At 42.5% G+C, this 20,496-nt stretch overlaps 1 protein-coding gene across 3 annotated transcripts in view; it reads left to right on the top strand.

Moving 5' to 3' along the window:
- The window catches only part of NEK6 (NIMA related kinase 6), a 374,972-nt gene that overhangs the window by 172,505 nt on the left and 181,971 nt on the right, over positions 1–20,496 (top strand). For all 3 annotated transcript variants that reach the window (XM_073600366.1, XM_073600368.1, XM_073600367.1), the window contains exon 3: positions 13,162–13,302. In XM_073600366.1, coding sequence (XP_073456467.1) covers positions 13,162–13,302 — 141 coding nt within the window. The remainder of the gene's footprint in view (positions 1–13,161; positions 13,303–20,496) is intronic.

The following is a 20,496-nucleotide window of genomic DNA, read 5'->3' as shown; positions in this document are numbered from 1 at the left end:
GATCTGGTCCTCAGCCAGGGGTCACAAAGCCAGCAATACAAACCCCCACATGGGTTATAGCCCCTTGCCACTATTACAAACGGAAGCATATATGTTTTAGAGCAGGTTAATAACTCATTTGCTGATAATTCATTGCTCTCGCTGGTTACCCATGCCACATTTATATGGCATTTTCACCTTTCATACTCCCCTCTGCACATTTATCCAGTCGAGTCTCATTGCCCCTCATAATATACATCTAAGAAAGCCAGCGTGTTTAGGCTTTCTAAGTACTTTGAGCAATAAAACATGTGTACCCAGTTTTGACTGATGTTTGATGCCGCAAGCTACAAAAGGTTATTTTGGCCATTTGTTTGATAGCAACCATGAGTTGTTGCTCTTCATTTGTTAGACAATTATCTTAACTGTATTATTGCATATACTGTAGATAGTAATTTGTTGTAAGGACCTGTGATTGTTGATAAACATTTGGGCAATACTGTATGTAATGACACCTGAGTATGAAAGGGGTTAAAGCCATTTAGAACATTCCATTTCCAAACACAAAGGCAGCTACCGAACACTCCAATCAGCCGAACAAGAAACCCATACGAATGATTCTTCCCCCCAAGTACGAGACGAGGCTCTGTACGGAGGGTCAAACAGGAATCAGACTCTTTATTAGAACCAAAATTACAAGTATTTATATACAGTTAAAGAGGAGGTTCCCCCCTCCTGCTCATATTACTCTAACAATACAACTGTAACCAGAAACCTAATTAACATGAGCTAGTTTACTAAATCATTTACCCAGACTAGGTGACTCATGACCTTTAGGACAGACTAGGTGAGACATGACCTTTAGGACAGACTTGTGGTCACCAAGCTTCACACATTAGTATAAACACAGGACACCTTCTCACAATAGCAAGAGCTAATTACAATTAACAATACAAACAGTGATCTCCCCACCCTCCTCAGCCTAGTAGGCAACAAACTATAGTAGGAGTAGACTGTCCGGGTCCTACCCAGTTCTAGAGGCCAATGTGATCAGCTCTCTCAACTAACATGTTGAGTTCAGAATCAAACAAAACAAGAATAGTCTTTACATATATCCTGGGAGATATTGTGGATAAATATTACTGTCCCATTTAAAATAATCCAATCATATTCTCAGGGTTCATTCTTTTCTTGGTCACCCTGCGCCCAACAGTGACTCACTGTAATTTGAACATACTTTGGAATTGTTCCCTATACATCTTTATTGACTTAGCAGGCCTATGGCATCCTGTGTAAAAGAGTTACTATGTTGTCCCCCAAATGATGAATGAAGTTCTAAGTGGCACCAACAAAAGTGGCCTTAGAACTTCATTCTGACCCCTCATATACATTTTCAACAACACAAACTACATAGACTAAAACCCATTCAGATTCCTGAATATCCACATAGCTCCCATGTGTAATCATGGTTGGTGATCACACTTATTTAGATAAAAAGGTTAATAGACCATACACAAATACTGAAGTTGTTTTAGTCCCGGAGGGACCTAAATTTATAAAAGCTTTCCCATATTCCAAGATTTCTAGGGGATGTTTACTGTCTTTTTAACCCTCTTCTTGCAACCAATATTTTGGGTACTGCATACATTTTTAGATCCAGGATCTTGGATTGTGTATCAATTAATCAAAATCAAATCAAGTGTATGTGTATCAATTGACAGGATGATGCACCTCCCAGACAAATATCTTTCTTAATACCTTTGAGCAGGTTTTGGCTAATAGCCACATGATATGAGCAGATCCTAATTAAAGTAGAGCTATAGGCAAACTTTTTTTTTTTTTTGCCAACTGTTTCCCATTAGGGAGAATTCCCTTAGCTTCCTATCCCATGGACAAAACAGGAAGTGAGAGGATATCCCTGAAAATTAAATGAACCTCATGCACCCACCCCTTGTCACCAGTACTAGTGTCTCCATTGGAAGATTTCTCCTCTATTACTGTTCTGGGGACAATCCAAAATTTGAGATTTTCTTTTTTTTTTTTTACTTTCAATGATAATGGTAAACAGGACAATTAGAGAGGATAAAAAAGAAAGAAGGACGGTGCCTTCTAAGTGCAGCATGTATGTTAAAAATATTTATTACAATAGATAAAAACACTCACATTTGAGTTGCTAAAAACCAGCATGTAAAGTAGTTTCATCCGCGTGCTCTCGGGGGATGTGGGTGTCACGGACCAGTGGGGGGGTTCCTGGGATGTGAGTCCTGTGACCTGGGTCCTGGTAGCTGTTCCGATGGTGCCGAGGGTCCTCAGAGCCTCCGGGCGGCCAGGATGTCGGTCATGGATCCTCCGTGGAGCGCTGGAAGTGAAGACGCAGGTCAGCACGGCGCTCCACGAAAGATCCATGACCGACATCCTGGCCGCCCGGAGGCTCTGAGGACCCTCGGCACCACCGGAACAGCTACCAGGACCCAGGTCACAGGACTCACATCCCAGGAACCCCCCCACTGGCCTGTGACACCCACATCCCCCGAGAGCACGCGGATGAAACTACTTTACATGCTGGTTTTTAGCAACTCAAATGTGAGTGTTTTTATCTATTGTAATAAATATTTTTAACATACATGCTGCACTTAGAGGGCGCCGTCCTTCTTTCTTTTTTATTGTTCCAGAGCTTCTTCTAGCTTTTATAGACTGGCTGCCTTCCATTTATTCAGCATCATTTTATCCTTACATGGACGAATACCTGAACTTGTTGTGAAACATTAACTACCACCATCAAGTTCCCCCTCTCAGGAACCCCCAACCCACTCCCTTACCTGCACCATTTTTAGTTATATGTACTCGGTTACCTCCATTGTGCACCATATTAACCCCTTGATCAATTAGAGAGGATGAATCTCTCTAACAGGGGCAGAGGTAACAAATATGAAAACACTAACAGGTATTGTAATCCCTCTCCCCTCTGTCCAAAACAAAAAAAATGTTTCTTTTTTTTTAATAACAGACGTCATACTTACCTCCTCTGTGCAATAGATCCTCCTCTTTTCAGGTCCCCGGCACTCCTGGCTCCTCCTCTTCAGCCAGTGTCCCCAATAGCAAGCTGCTTGGGGGCACTGATGTTCGCTCACTCCTGGGCCCCACTCTGTGTCTATAAGACACATAGAGCCCTGCCCCCCGCTCTCTCCTCATTGGCAAACTGGCTGTGATTGGCAGGAGTCAATGGGTCAGACTGGTGTCTTAGCCAATGAGGAATGAGAGACCCGGGAGAAGCTCAGTTCTCGTGCACATTGCTGGTTCAAGAGGGAGCTCAGGTGAGTATTGGGGGGGCGCCGCTGCATAGAATGCATGAAGGTTAATAACCTTGAGCCTTTAAAACCACTTTAAGTATACTCCCTGTATTTAGCATAGTTGTGTCATTGGTATGATCTGGTTACAGCAACAGTAATGTTTAGTTTAAACCATGCTATGCTTCTAGTGCAAGTATACATCCCAAGGCATAAGTTGGGATAAAATATTAGGAACAAAGAACACAGAGGAGAGATGGGTTTGCTTTAAGAGCATATTAAATAAGGGCATTAGCCAATGCATCACATTGGGTAATAAATTTAAAAGAGCGAACAAAAGTCCTGGATGGCTTAACTCCAATGTAAAAATGCATATAAAAGCAAAGGAGAAGGCCTTCACAAAATACAAGGTTAAGGGATCATCATCAGCATTCAGACTTTATAAAGAATGCAACAAGAAATGTAAGGGTGCAATTAGGACGGCTAAGATAGAACATGAATTACACATAGCGGAGGAGAGCAAAAAAAAAAAACCCAAGAAATTCTTTAAGTATGTAAACAGTAAAAAAGGGAGGACAGACCATATTGGCCCCATAAAGAATGAGGAAGGACATCTGGTTACAAAGGATGGGGAGATGGCGAAGGTATTGAATTTATTCTTCTCCTCAGTCTTCACGAGTGAATCGGGGGGCATCAGTAACCAAAACTGCAGTGTTTATCCTCATGACACAACACAGAAAGCACCTCCATGGTTAACAGAGGACAGAATTAAAATTAGACTTGAGAAACTTAACATTAATAAGTCACTGGGACCAGATGGCTTGCATCCGAGGGTACTTAGGGAACTCAGTCAAGTGATTGCCAGACCGTTGTTCCTAATTTTTACAGACAGTCTACTGACTGGAATGGTACCAGCTGATTGGAGAAAAGCCAATGTAGCACCAATATTTAAAAAGGGCCCAAAATACATCCATGGGAATTACAGACCAGTTAGCCTAACATCAATAGTATGTAAACTCTTGGAGGGGATGATAAGGGACTATATACAAGATTTTAGTAATGAGAACGGTATCATTAGCAGTAATCAGCATGGATTCATAAAGAATTGTTCTTGCCAAACCAAACTATTAACCTTCTATGAGGAGGTGAGTTGCCATCTAGATAAAGGGAGGCCCATAGATGTGGTGTATCTGGATTTTGCAAAAGCATTTGACACAGTTCCCCTTAAACGTTTACTGTACAAAATAAGGTCCATTGGCATGGACCATAGGGTGAGTACATGGATTGAAAACTGGCTACAAGGGCAAGTTCAGAGGGTGGTGATAAATGGGGAGTACTCAGAATGGTCAGGGGTGGGTAGTGGGGTTCCCCAAGGTTCTGTGCTGGGACCAATCCTATTTAATTTGTTCATAAACGACCTGGAGGATGGGATAAACAATTCAATCTCTATATTTGCAGACGATACTAAGCTAAGCAGGGCAATAACTTCTCTGCAGGATGTGGAAAACTTGCAAAAAGATCTGAACAAATTAATGGGGTGGGCAACTACATGGCAAATGAGGTTCAATGTAGAAAAATGTAAAATAATGGGAGAACCTCTGGGGGAATCTAGGATGGAAAAGGACCTGGGGGTCCTAGTAGATGATAGGCTCAGCAATGGCATGCAATGCCAAGCTGCTGCTAACAAAGCAAACAGAATATTGGCATGCATTAACAAGGGGATCAACTCCAGAGATAAAACGATAATTCTCCCGCTCTACATGACTCTGGTCCGGCCGCACCTAGAGTATGCTGTCCAGTTCTGGGCACCAGTCCTCAGGAAGGATGTACTGGAAATGGAGCGAGTACAAAGAAGGGCAACAAAGCTAATAAAGGTTCTGGAGGATCTTAGTTATGAGGAAAGGTTGCGAGAACTGAACTTATTCTTTCTGGAGAAGAGACGCTTGAGAGGGGATATGATTTCAATATACAAATACTGTACTGGTGACCCCACAATAGAAATAAAACTTTTTCGCAGAGGAGAGTTTAACAAGACTGGTGGCCACTCATTAAAATTAGAATAAAAGAGGTTTAACCTTAAACTACGTAGAGGGTTCTTTACTGTAAGAGCCGCAAGGATGTGGAATTCCCTTCCACAGGCGGTGGTCTCAGCGGGCAGCATCGATAGCTTCAAAAAACTATTAGATAAGCACCTGAATGACCGCAAAATACAGGGATATACAATGTAATACTGACACATAATCACACATAGGTTGGACTTGATGGACTTGTGTCTTTTTTCAACTTCACCTACTATGTAACTACTATGTAACTATGTATTTATACATTCCCTCTTCAAGAGGGAATAAAGTTAAACTTTTAGTGTGTGGGGCGGGTGCATAGGGATTCAGGATTGTAGGGTGCAGAGGGAACATACGAAGCATAAGGATTCTGCATACAGCACTGTTGGAATACATTATTCATGTATTTTGTGCAACAACTAAATCAACCAGTAAATGGCAGTGTTTATAAGATTGAAGCTGCATTTGTGGTTAAACTCTGTATCTTTTCGCTATAATAAAAGTTCCTGTTTCCTGTCTGCAGTTGAGCAGAAGATAAGCCCATGTGGACTGTGCACTGTCTGTTCTGCAGGGCTATATGCAGAATTTCTAGAAAGCACTCTCATGCAAATGCGGGCCAATAACAGGAGATATTAGGGTTGCCACTCGTCCAGGATTCACTCGGGCAGTCTGGGTTTTAAATCATGTGTCTGGGTTTCAGTCCTCCTGCATTATTCAGACCAGACTGTGGCTTCCCAAGTAACCAAGTACTACAACCCCCAAGTGCATAGGCAGCGGATATATGATGGATGAAAGGTGCTGATGGCTGAGCCTTCATCCTCGGGTGAGTGAGCTCACCATCCACTGTCTGTGACTGAAGTCCCCCCCCCCCTTCTCTCTCCTGCCTCCAAGCTAGTGAGTACACTAAAGTAAAAAGGACAGATGTAAGAGGTGTTCTGCAGACTCTAATGTAAGATGGACTTTGGGAACCCTGATTTAAGGGGGAATGCTGGGAACGCTGATGTAAGAGGTGGCTTTGGTAAGCAGACAAAAAAAAATTGTCATACACCACTAAAGTGTTCGGGTTTGGCTTGAAGAAAAGGTGGCAGCCCTAGGATGGATAGAGATAGGCTTGGTAGCACAGAAATTAGTTTGAGCAGGAAATGAAGGGAGCATCAGACAAATACTGCACATTGCATAGATTTTATTGTGCAGATGACAACAGTTATACCGGTAAGACTGATATGTTTGAACAAAACACAGGTTTTGTACCTGTCTTCAGAATAAGAGTAAGGCTAGAGATCAGCTTTCATTTTTTTTAATTAGTCTTGCAGTAATCACGTATGAATCTACTGCAGATGGAAATACAGAGAGTCGGGTCAAAGGCTCATATGGTCTATTTTTTTTTTTTTTAATAATTTACCCATAATATTCTTATCTGCTTATGTAAGGGCATTTGCTTGGTTCCTCTATCTTTACAATAGTAGTTAATTTTAACTGCATAGGGGCATGTGATGTAAATTCCAGCAGAGAATATGCATATAGTTCCACAATTTATAGAGAAATGGTATAGTCATTTTTTCAGTTCTTAATAATGGGCTTGATAAAAATAGAACAAGAGACCAAGTGTTACTTTTTTCCTGCGGAGACCAGGTCTTACCGCCCGGTTATTAGTGGAGCGGGGTGGTTGTGCCAAATGGACTAGTATCAAGTGGTGTGAAATCTTCATCGGTAGTGAGTGAGCTTTATCCCCACTGCGTCTGCCCTGGTTGGTCACTTGCAACAGGCTTGTGAAGGGGAGGAAAGCCTTGAGATATATGACTACATTCATTAGCAGACTGTGACAGATCTGTGTGACATTGTGACATTTTATTCTTGGCTGGAGCTGCTAATTATCCATATTTATAATTGTGTGTGCCACTTTCAGAAATTACTCTGAATTTTAACAGCAGTTTAACCCTTTTCATTTGACTCCAGGGTTTTACTTTGGAGACTTGTGTGATGATGTGAAACCTGGCCAGATCTTCTTTTTATCCAAAATGGTTAAATCATTTCTACAGCCAACGGAGCTGAAAAAAAATCCTATAAAGTCTGTATGTTGTTTGAACATGTTTTCCAAAAGCAATTTGATTGTCAGGTTAAATGATTTTAATATTTATTTGTAAACCTGAAATGCAAGGCGTGCTAGTTCTACTTTTATATCAGGTTTTCTTCCACTTTGCATTTATCTGCTTGGGTGTTTGATCTCACTATTACAATTTTGTATGCTGTAGCTGGGTTGTACTTGTATTTGTCAGGAAAATGTCATTTAAACATTAGCATGACAATTCCTGTACATGTTTTTCTAGTTGAAAGTAAGTTAGTTTTAAAAATAATTGAAACTTACCAATTAAAGGTGAACTTTAGTTAGCATACCTCCCAACTGTCCCTGATTTCAAGGGACTGTTCCTGATTTGGAGCAAAGTCCCTCTGTCCCTCTTTCCTCCTCATTTGTCCCTCATTTTGGTCTGATCTATATATTTGTGTATAAAATTCACTTTTTATCTTTCAAAAAATGTTTCCCAGTGCTAAACCTTTTATCCAAATTCTAAATTACTGCATTTGTCAATTTTAAAAGCCAATATAAAGGAATAGTAGTGGTAAAAAAAAAAACACTTGTGGATTTAATTAACCTTTTTTTTAATTATTTCCTCTTTAAGGGGCGTGTCCTATGCCTATACATACGTTTGCTAGTAGGTGTCCCTCATTCCCATCTCAAAATGTTGGGAGGTATGGTATTATGTGCCCCCTCCAGCAATTAGCAAGGTTTAATAACTAATTTAGTCTAGGGCAGCCTTTCTCAAATTTTCTAACATGGAAGAACCCTTGCAATAACTTTTCTGTCTCAAGGAACCCCTGCTAATATATATATATATATATATATATATATATATATATACACAGTATCTCACAAAAGTGAGTACACCCCTCACATTTTTGTAAATATTTTATTATATCTTTTCATGTGACAACACTGAAGAAATTACACTTTCCTACAATGTAAAGTAGTGAGTGTACAGCTTGTATAACAGTGTAATTCTGCTGTCCCCTCACAATAACTCAACACGCAGCCATTAATGTCTAAACTGCTGGCAACAAAAGTGATTACACCCCTAAGTGAAAATGTCCAAATTGGGCCCAAAGTGTCAATATTTTTTGTGGCCACCATTATTTTTCAGCACTGCCTTATCCCTCTTGGGCATGGAGTTCACCAGAGCTTCACAGGTTGCCACTGGAGTCCTCTTCCACTCCTCCATGACGACATCACGGAGCTGGTGGATGTTAGAGACCTTGCGCTCCTCCACATTCCATTTCAGGGTGCCCCACAGATGCTCAATAGGGTTTAGGTCTGGAGACATGCTTGGCCAATCCATCACCTTTACCCTCAACTTCTTTAGCAAGGCAGTGGTCATCTTGAAAGTGTGTTTGGGGTCATTATCAAGTTGGAATATTGCCCTGCGGCCCAGTCTCTGAAGGGAGGGGACCATGCTCTGCTTCAGTATGTCACAGTACATGTTGGCATTCATGGTTCCCTCAATGAATTCGTGCAGCCCCAGCCCATGACACTCTCACCATCATGCTTGACTGTAGGCAAGACACACTTGTCTTTGAACTCCTCACCTGGTCCCCGACACACGCTTGACACAAACTGAACCAAATAAGTTTATCTTGGTCTCATCAGACCACAGGACATGGTTCCAGTAATCCATGTCCTTAGTCTGCTTGTCTTCAGCAAACTGTTTGCGGGCTTTCTTGTGCATCATCTTTAGAAGAGGCTTCCTTCTGGGACGACAGGCATGCAGACCAATTTGATGCAGTGTGCGGCATATAGTCTGAGCACTGACAGGCTGACCCCCCCATCCCTTCAACCTCTGCAGCAATGCTGGCAGCACTCATGCATCTATTTCCCAAAGACAACCTCTGGATATGACGCTGAGCATGTGCACTCAACTTCTTTGGTCGACCATGGCAAGGCCTTTTCTGAGTGGAACCTGTCCTGTCAAACCACCGTATGGTCTTGGCCACCATGCTGCAGCCCAGTTTCAGGGTCTTGGCAATCTTCTTATAGCCTAGGACATCTTTATGTAGACAATTATTTTTTCAGATCCTCAGAGAGTTCTTTGCCATGAGGTGCCATGTTGAACTTCCAGTGACCGCCAGTATGAGAAAGTGAGAGCGATAACACCAAATTTAACACACCTGCTCCTCGTTCACACCTGAGACATTGTAACACTGAGCCCCGGTTCACACAGGGGCGACTTGTCAGGCGACTTAGTCGCCTGACAAGTGGCGTCCCGTTCTGTGCTACGGAACCGTTCTAAGTCGCTCCGACTTAGAAAAGGTTCCTGTAGTATTTTTGGGGCAACTATGTGTCAAGTTATTTTGAGGGAACAGCAAATTGACACTGTTATACAAGCTGTACACTCACTACTTTACATTGTAGCAAAGTGTCATTTCTTCAGTGTTGTCACATGAAAAGATATAATAAAATATTTACAAAAATGTGAGGGGTGTACTCACTTTTGTGAGATACTTTATATCTTCTATATATATCTACAGCTCACTATACAATAGAATGAATGTCACTACAAAGAATGCTCCATTGGCAAGAGCCCTCTCCCCCTGACAGATAGCTAACAAGACCATCGTTGTCAGTTATTACGCATCCAAAAGACAGAAATTGCTTATTGCTCAAGGAATCCCTAACAACCTCCAGAGGAACCCTCTGGTTAAACAGAAACCTGGTTGAGAAAGGCTGGTCTAGGAGGTGAAAAGAGTAAAAGCAGAGGAATACTTACCTTAGGCTTCCTTCCCACAATATGACAGGTCCCACAAAGCTGCTCCTTTTTGGGGGTCGTATGGTCATATCTTCTCTGACAATGGCCTACCCACATACCGAGAGTGGAGAAAAGTGCTTGGTTTATTATGCATGAGTTAGTGTCTTTTTAAGACAATAAAATATTTTGAATATTTAAAAAAATGAACAGGTTTTGTTAAGTCCAAACAGAATCCATACACAGCTGCTCTGGCATAGGGGGTCAGTGGGAGCAAAACTGCTCTGACACTGGTATCAGTGGGAGAAAAAATAAAGGGGGGTTTGAAGTGCCCCAGTGGCACTGAATGGAGCTGGGTTTCATGAAGGGGGGTTTGGAGGAGGAAATGGGATTCAGCAGCAGACCTGGTAGCCCTGTGGGGAATGTGGGTAACAGTATTTCTGGAGGAGGCTGGGGGTCCTTTCAGGGTGCTAGGGCATGATGTTAAATAATACAGTTGATTTGTCATACACAATGCTTTTATCATACATTAAAGTGGATGTAAACCCGATTCACAAATTTTGAGCTGGGCACATATATTGGTAGTGTTTTCTTATCTCTCTTCAAGGCACTATGTCCCATAGCTGTCTCCTGCTTTGTTCTTCCTTTTGATAGCAGAAAACTAAACACTCCTGTGCACAAGTGAGTACCAGATGGACTAGATCTCGTAACGGATAATGCCTCAGGCCTTGCTGCCCTCAAGGATAGGGGGTATCCTAACAGTCAAAGAGAAAAGAAAGAAAACAAGGGCGCACCAGCCTTGCGCATTATCCCTAGATGCCGGCAGTGACCCCTGTAATCTCCTCTGTTACAATCTGGTGTCTGTCATCACTTTTACCAGTTTCTATCACCTGGAGACTATTTGTATCACGAGTTTTCGTCCATACGTTTGTGAGTAGTTTCCTATTTTATTTCTGGTGCACCCTTGTTTTCTTTCTTTTCTCCGTTCGTCCTTTATCAGTTCGATAACTCCTGACAAGTTCTCTGCCACATATGATAAAAGCAGCCTGAGTTTTGGGTTGAGGAGGATGCTATAAATAGATTGGCAGACTGCTAAACGATTCAATGATCAGAGCTGAAAGTCTCTACCTATGAGGAGAGGGGGTGTATGCCTTTCCTCCAATCAGCTGTCTTGGCTGTATGCCCAGGCTTCACTGCAGTGCTGAACAGGAAAAGAAAATCTCCTAACACGATGTGCACTTTCTAAACAGTATATAAAGCTGAAGACAGCAGATATACATGTAATACTTATGTAGCGAGATTTGTTTAATCTCTGTGTATCATCTGATCCTGTTCACTTCACTGGTTATCTGTGAGGGTTTACATCCACTTTAAGCTTGAATTTCCCCTGACTGTGACAGGTTTATTCCCATTAATATGCTTGATCTGGGAGCTATGTACTCTGGTGTTTGTTTATATCCTGACTTGAGCATCTTATGTACAATGGCCTTGACTGCACAGCAGCTTCTTATAGGCTTCTATGAGACCATATCCTGAGGGTCTTCAGTGTTAGGATGTGGCCCTATAGAAGTCTATGAGAAGATATTGCACAGGCATAAACATTCAGCAGAGGCTATGGCTGTTAGATCAAAGTAAGTAAGTAAAGTTTGTATTCAGGGATGAGGAGGGTGGATTAGGGGAGGGGAGCAAAAAAGAAATAGATTCATACAGCACAGTGTTGCTTTGTTTGCTTTGGGACTCTGGAGCAACAGGAGGCCATTTACTCCAATAAATGAGTTAAAGCCATGATGACCTACCTTTCCTTCAATATCAGTGTTTTCACTGCAGCTTAATACAAAGAGAACTCTGTGGGACATCACAGGCTCCACATCACGGCTTGCGTTTTATTAATGACTTGAAAATCATAGGCACAGTGTGTTTAGAGGATCGCGGTATCTGCTATCTGCTATAAATAGGCATTTTTGTACAGTGAACTTATGCTTTACACCACGCAGCAGTTTCATATACACCATGTGGCCAAAAGTTTGTGAAAAATCTGACCATCACACCTATAAATCTGTGACCCACAACAAAGATGATAAGTGCTGCTCAAGGCTCCCCCCAGGTCCTCTTGCATGACAAACCGCTAGGAGTGCTGACAAGGACAGAGCATGTCCCAGCTTAGAACATCTAGTAGGAAATGGAAGTCCTAAAAGTCGCCCAATCCAGCAAAACACTGTAAGGAGGTGTATGACAGCCTCAGTGCAAGCTCCAACCAGGCCACGCCCTCCATGTAGCATGGACTAGCTGGGGCCCGGGGTTGTGGCCTGCTTGGAGCTGGGGCTGAGGCTGTCATAACCTCCTCACAGGATTTTGCTGAGATATGTGACCTATAATATGGTCACACACTTCCAAATTGTCATGATCTGGTGTTTCCAATGAAGAGTACTGTTATTGCTACAGCATACATTTTAGACAACTATGTGCTTCCAATCTTGAGACAACTATTTGGAAAGGGCTCTTTTCTGTTTCGACATGATTGTGGCTCTGTGGCACAAAATTAGGTAATAAGGATATTGTTTGATGAATTTGGTTTGAAGGACCTTGTGTTGCCCTGACTTCAACCCTCCTAGTTCAGCTATTAAGATTTTCATCCAACGTCAGTACCTGACCTCCAAATGATCTTTTGGCTGAATAGGTGCACAGATGCTTTCCCAAAAGAGTAGTAGCTGTTATAGTAGCAAGGGGGTGGGGGGCAACTCTATATTAATGCCCATAGTTGTGGTATGGCATGTCCAACAAAGTCACTTGTGACCATATAGTGTATCTTTTGGGGTAGACTTTTGGTAAGATTTCAGCTTCCTCAGGTGTACACACCTGCTGCAGGCATTGCAAGTCCCACTATCTCATTAAAATGTATATGTATGCATTTAATGTTTATAGGCCTGTTTTATCCTAGGATAAGAAATACTTAAAAGAAAGTAACTAAACCTTTACACCAATCCATTTTCTTTCCACTGAATCTGATTTTTATTATTTTTTTTTTACATTTTGTTTGCACAGAGACACATGACCACCTATCCTTACCGATGTACATTGGCAGACTTTAAAATTGATAAGAAGATTGGTCGGGGGCAGTTCAGTGAGGTATACAGAGCGACTTGTCACATGGACAGGAAGCCGGTGGCTCTGAAGAAAGTCCAGGTAAGCAAGCGTACAAAACACGGCATAAATAAAGCGATTAATCTGTTTGGGAATCTCTTGCATAAGTTGAACAATATTAATATGTGGTTTCCAATCATCATAAACAATCATTATCACACATAGATTTATCATGTTTAAAAATCAGTGTGCAATCAATAGCTGGTCATTGATTCCTCTATGCATATACGGAATAAACCTTTTGTTTAATCTTTACAAGTAGTAGCTCGTATTGCACAAGAGTTTAGGAGAGTTTTTAGGCATTAGCTATTACAGGCATTTTTTTCAAAACATTTCCCTCTGCTCATTTTTCAGTGTACACTTCAAAGCGCAAATGCTATGTTTAAAAGCGTTTATGAGCATTAAGCGTTTTTTCTGCCTGAGAGCCCCTCTCAAAGACGCGATCCAGAAGCTTTTTTTTCTGCCTCTAAACAAATGCTGAGCTTAAAATATGGCTTTAAAATCCTAATGTGCATGGACATTAGGGGGGTGATTTACTAAAGCCGTGCGCCATCAGTAGAGGCGCACGGCGAGGCGCAATGCACATTTCCATATTTCCGAAATGTTGCGCCAGTAACAGAGCGCGAATCCCCCATTTACTATAGCGATCTTGGCGCATTGGGAGAATAGAATCTGTGCGCCACTATGGACATGGCGCACGGCATCATCAATTCAATATTGAAAGAAGATGGAGGTGCCAATATTATGGGGTGATGTGAGGAAGTTTAATAACTGCCCAAGTAACAAATATGCCCAAAATAGAATGACAAAGTAACTTTTTCAGAGAAAGCCTGCTGTGCTTGCAAGTACGTTTCAATCAATGTAAGCAGTGCGCACGTGCAAGTGGCTCTTGCGCTCGTTCACATGAGATTGTACACTGCGCGGCGAAAATCTTAGTAAATGTTAAGCAACCTACATGCAATTGCATGGGTTGAATGGGCGCATCTCTAAACTTGTGTATTTTTTTAAGGAGATTTGCACACAGGTCATGTTAGCAAGTTATGTTGCCAACATGTGACATGCACCTTGTTAAAATTATGTAAAAAGACTCTCGCTCCTCTAGCTCCTCCTAAAAGGGCATTTAACCTTCCCCCTCTAATGCATATGATTTCCTTGGGCTAGCTTTTGCTTTTAACCACTTAAGCCCTGGACCATTTGGCTGGCCAAAGACCAGAGCACTTTTTGGGATTTGGCACTACGTCGCTTTAAATGACAATTGCGTGGTCGTGCGACGTGGCTCCCAAACAAAATTTACGTCCTTTTTTTCCCACAAATAGAGCTTTCTTTTGGTGGTATTTGATCACCTTTGCAGTTTTTATTTTTTGCACTATAAACAAAAAAAGAGCGACAATTTTGAAAAAATTGCATTATTTTTTACTTTTTGCTATACTAAATATCCCCCAAAAATATATAAAAAAAAACATTTTTTCCCTCAGTTTAGGCCGATACGTATTCTTCTACATATTTTTGATTAAAAAAAACCACAATAAGCGTTTCTTGATTGGTTTGCACTAAAGTTATAGCGTCTACAAAATAGGGGATAGTTTTATGGCATTTTTCTTAATAATTTTTTTTTTTACTAGTAATGGTGGCGATCAGCAATTTTTAGCGTGACCGCGACATTATGGCGGACAGATTGGACACTTTTGGCGCTATTTTTGGACCATTCACATTTATACAGCAATCAGTGCGATTAAAAATGCATTGATTACTGTGTAAATGTGACTGTCAGTGAAGGGGTTAACCAGGAGGGCGCTGCAAGGGTTAAGTGTGTCCTAGGGAGTGATTCTAACTGTAGGGGGGATGGGCTACGTGTGACAGGACACTGATCACCGCTCCCGATCACAGGGACCTGTGATCAGTGTCAGTGTCACTAGGCAGAATGGGGAAATGCTTGTTTACCTCAGCATTTCCCCGTTCTTCCTCTCCGTGAGACGATCGCGGGTATCACACTCACGGAGCTCACGGCTTGCCTGTCCCTGCCATTCTGCCGACGTAAATGTTCGTGCGGCGGTCGGCAATCGGTTAGAGGGGAACTCCACACTCAATTCTCCAATGCTTTTGTCTCCCCCTCTAATCCCTTGGATTTCCATGGGCTAACTTTTGCTTTTAAAGGGGAATTCCACACTCCATTCTCCAATGCTCCTGTCTCCCACTCTAACCCCTTGGATTTCCATGGGCTAGATTTTGCTTTTAAAGGGGAACTCCACACTCCACTCCATTCTCAAAAAGCTGTGAGCTGCCTTCACCAATCCAAACCACATGCTTTTTCAGAGCATACAACAGGGCCAGCTAGGGAAGGGGCGAGAAGAGGGATCGCCCAACCCCCTCCGGAACCATACAAGACCACATGCACTCAACATAGCTGGCTGCCTTTGGGGCATGTTGGGCTCAGCCCAATACCAACCACAAAACACCTTGTACCCACTAGTTTAAAGGGGCTTTCCACATTCTGAAAAGCCCCCTGTCTGCAGCCCCCCACAACCCCAGCCTAGGGTTGTGTGGAAGAGGCCCTTGTCCACCTAAATATGGAAACAAAGTGGTTGACTTTTGTGGTTCCCGAGCCCTTCCTGCCCCGAAGGAACAACCCCCCTTTTATGGGCTGGTTTGCTGTGTGTGGTTAGGGGTTTGTTAGTGTTTGGGAGGGGCACAATATTTTTTTCGTTTAGGGTTGTATTTTTCACGTGGGGGTTCTCATGTTAAGCCTTAACAGACCAAAATGGCCCTGTATGTATTGGGGGGGCAGATTTTTTTTTGTTTTCGGTTAAAATCATGCAGCTGCGATGTAGATTTGTAAGTTCTCGCTAAAGCCGTACATCTTTGAAGCAGCATTTTGGATACATGCTACAGATGCACCACTTTACAGGCAGAGTAAGCCCCCCCCCAAGTTACTAGCTTTTAAGCAATTTTGCATTTTTTAAAGGCACTTCTCCTTGTTTCGTTTTTGGGGTTGTCCAAATTGGTGACATTGATATATGTCCCTCAGGGTGGGACCTGGGCCCCCCATACCCATTTTAAGACCTAGAATATAAGCCAGCCAAGTGGGGACTAGCAAAATTAACAAGTCAGTTCCCATAGACTGCAATGGTATTTGTTGTATAACTTTTGCCAATGTTAGGCGCTTTGTTTGCACCCTGGACCGGGGGGCATTTGTCCCATCTGCAATTTTGTAGCATGCTAAATGATGTGCTTAATTTTGGACAGGGGAGGGGCTTATTTTGTGCTCGCTGCATTTGGGTTGGTCTGGGCATGCTCGGGGACTTTGTTTTTTTGCTGTGGCTTTTGGTGTGTGAAATGCATTTGGGTTAGTCTGGGCATGCTCAGGGACTTTGGTTTTTTGCTGTGGCTTTTGGTGTGTGAAATGCATTTGGGTTAGTCTGGGCATGCTCAGGGACTTTGGTTTTTGTGTGTGTCCGCAAAATGGTGAGACTTCAAAACCATATTCTGTTAGTGTCTCAAATTAACATACATGTGTTTTTTGCTTTCTCAAACAATTTTCGTGCAACAGATTTCCCAGCTGCAGCTTAACTAGGCTGATGGCATGGCAAAACAAGGAAAGGTGTGATTTGTCTAAAAGCTACTTTCCTGGTGCCTTCATGGTAGCATATGTATGGATTGTGCGTATGCTGCCATGGATAGGCACCAGGAAAGGAAAATTACAGAGAGGTGAGTATTAAATTTTCCATTTTAGCGCAGTGGTTCTCAGCCTCATTCCTCAAGTACCCCCCCGACAGGACATGTTTTAGGAATTTATCTTAGCTAAAATACCAAGCCATTGACTGTGATTTAAAGCACCTGTGCAAGATGAAGGAAAACCTGCAAACATGGCCTGTTGGTGTCACGACAAATACTCACCGAGGCCAAGATGCCGAGAGCGGCTCGCCCTTACGACCACGCGCACCCGAACCCCCGAGGGTGATACAGGGGATCGGAGGCACGCGGAGGCACGGGCTTCCGGTAGCTGCAGGATCTAGGAAGATTGACTAGGAGTCCCAATGGGTATAGGAAGGCACCAGTGGATACCGCGCAGGACCGGGAATCTGAGAACAGGAAGTCCCTAAGGCAGGCAGAGGTCAGGACCGAGGAGTCAGGCAGGCGGAGCAATCCTTAAACTAGCAAAGGTCAGAGGTATCAGGCAGGCAGGTAGAGTGGTTCTTTAGCAAGCAGAGGTCAGGGGTGTCAGGCAGGCAGATAGAATAGTCCTTTAAGAGGCAGTGGTCAGGGTATTAGGCAGACAGGCAGAGTAATCCTTATGACAGGCAGTGGTCAGGGTATCAGGCAGACAGGCAGAGTAATCCTTATGACAGGCAGTGGTCAGGGTATCAGGCAGACAGGCAGAGTAATCCTTATGACAGGCAGTGGTCAGGGTATCAGGCAGACAGGAACAAGGAATATCAGGATTCAGATTCACAAGAGCAGCTGACAACAAACCAGCAACCCGACTGGGCGCTGGAGTCGTCTAAAGTAACCTCCCGGCGAGCGCGTCAGAGTGACGCGCTACCGGACACCCGCGCAGGCGACGGCGCGCACACGGGGACCGCCGTGCACCCGCGTGCGCCACACCATCGGGCCGCGAACGGGTGCACGTCTCAACACTAGTCCGCTGCGCATGCGCCCCGCAGCCCGGCGGACGGAGGCGACCTGCGTCTCCTGACAGATGGGGGTACATGAGGACAGGGTTAAATCGAGCTCAAGACAATCCTATTCTAATTGTGGGCATTTGAGGGAAACCAAATGGGTGTTAGAACCCCTGCTTGTCTTTTTTAGGTTGGGTTTTTTGTCCCTTTTCTGAAAATTGGCTTCACTTCCTGTCACATAGCCAAACAGAAAGTGAGGGTAAAACCCTACCAATGTCTTTCCTTGGGGATACATAGGTCAATTTAACTAGTGTCCCCATTTGGCAAATTGCACTCTATCACTTTGTGTACACCCCACATTATTAGGTATTTTGGGGTTTATTAAAAGCAAATCCACTCTGCAATACAAGTGTACTTGCTGTAAATCTGCGGGGAAGCACTAGTGATTTAATCATCCATCATGCAAAGTGGATTTGCCTTTAGTAAAAAAAAGTCCAAGATGCTTTATAATTTGGGGTGTACACAGCAAAATGTTAGAGTGCAATTTACCTAATGGGGAAACTATTTAGATTGACCTGTGTGTCCCCAAGGAAAGACATTGGTAGAGTTTTACCCTCGCTTCCTGTTTGGCAGTGACAGGAAGTGAATACATTTGAAGGAGAAACTGGCAAAATTCGGGAGGTGTCTTCACCCTATCGGGTTCAGACATCCCCCAAAACTGACAAGACTTCTAATGCCTCTGCACTCTATCCCCAAGCAAAAACAGAGGATTACATTTAGTTTAACTATGCAAAGACACATTCCTAAGTTCAACTGTGATGCATGTCAATGGCCCATTTAGTCCTTGTTTAATAGAAAACACCAATTGCCTTTCACTATAAACATTTGTTAGTCCAGTCCTAGAAATCTGCTTTACTATTTTATTTCCATAAAAATTTGGTTCCTGCAGCTAGATGCACAACGGCTGTGTATATGAGATGTGCAACTGCTGTGTGTGCGGAGGTATGTACCCATGGGGAATATCTGGTTCCCAGAAGCGGTGGCCAGCACACAGGAATGACATCACGCCCCTCCAGGAAGTTACTTGTACTGCTGCTAATTTCTTCCCACCACCATGCCCCATTCACTGTTCTCTGAGGAAGAGATGCAAATTATTTGCAAATTAAGATAATTTTTTCTTTATTTTTACATGGGGTGGTATTTGTGTGGGTCATGTGTGTATGTCTAAATGATTTGTCCTCAAAACACACCCCTACTTCCTGTGTACAGATTCACTTCCGGGCCAATGTATATTGCTTCCTGCTTCAGTGTGTGTGTGCATATACAGATATATCTATAGTGCTAGGTTCTTGTGTCCACCAGCAGAGAGAAGTTGGGTAGATGCCACACTCCCAATTTGGGAGGCATATTAATGGTCTAACACAGGGGTCTTCAAACTACGGCCCTCCAGTTGTTCAGGAACTACAATTCCCATCATGCCTAGTCATGTCTGTGAATGTCAGAGTTTTACAATGCCTCATGGGATGTGTTGTTCCGCAACAGCTGGAGAGCCGTAGTTTTAAGATTCCTGATAACTCTAGCATGTCTTGAAAAAAGGTGGTTTTTCATGTGCCTTGTATAATGCCCAAGAAATATCATTTGGAAAATACAAGTGGGTCATGGCATATCTACATTCCAAATTTTGCACTTAAGATGGTCATGCACTATGCAATCTGATTGGCCAATCTCTGTACAACTCGATATTTAGGCAAAATAGGTAATAGGAAGACGCACTTGAACAGTTAATTCAAATTATAGGAAATCAAACAGGCTCTTGCACTAAATCAAATTTATTTAAGATCTAACTGATTGCAGTGTATGGTCACCTTTAAAGATCAAGATCTGAAAATATTAATTTATTGGGTTTGGAAACACTTCTCTGTTCTTTGTAATGTATTGAAAGAAAGATTTGGGTAAAAAAAAGGAAAAAAACACATTTCAACGATATATTAGAAATGATAGGAATGACATTAGCATCAAAAGGGTTAATTAACTGAGAACACCTACTAATTGCCTAACAAGACATATCCAATGAGATGAAAATTAACCAACTGTATTGGGCGTGCGCTATTATAAATGAGAAAACTGCAGTTACCCTAGCACCAGTTGCAGTTCACATATGCGGGTATTTATTATCGCTATTTGCGCTTCAATGTGCACCGGTTCGCACGTTCGATTAATTACTTTTCTGGCGCACCAATTAATGAAGGAACTGATGCAGTGCCTTCTTCTTAGTAAATCACCCCCATATTATAACATTGAGTTGCTTCTACAGGCAGGAGAAAAAAAATGTAAATCTGCTGTAGAAGCAGCAGTTTTTAAGCCCAATGTGCATGGACCCTAAAGAAGATTGCGAACAGGCAGGTATATTGCACAAGAGACATAGATAGCATAAAGAACTTGCCTGCTCACTATTTTTATTGTTGGACTTCAGTTCCTCTTTAATTTGTTAAAATATACCCAAGGTCAGTGTGAAGTTTTTTTTAAATGTTACCTTTTTTTTTATCCCAAGCACTGTATAAAGGACAATGGGACATCAGTTGCATATTAAAAAAAAAAAAAGTTTTATATTTAGGATGGG

This window comes from Aquarana catesbeiana, linkage group LG09, assembly GCF_042186555.1.
Source record: "Aquarana catesbeiana isolate 2022-GZ linkage group LG09, ASM4218655v1, whole genome shotgun sequence".
NCBI lineage: Eukaryota > Metazoa > Chordata > Amphibia > Anura > Ranidae > Aquarana > Aquarana catesbeiana.
The sequence above is the reverse complement of the archived record's forward strand: the minus strand, read 5'-3'. Positions and strand labels throughout refer to the sequence as shown.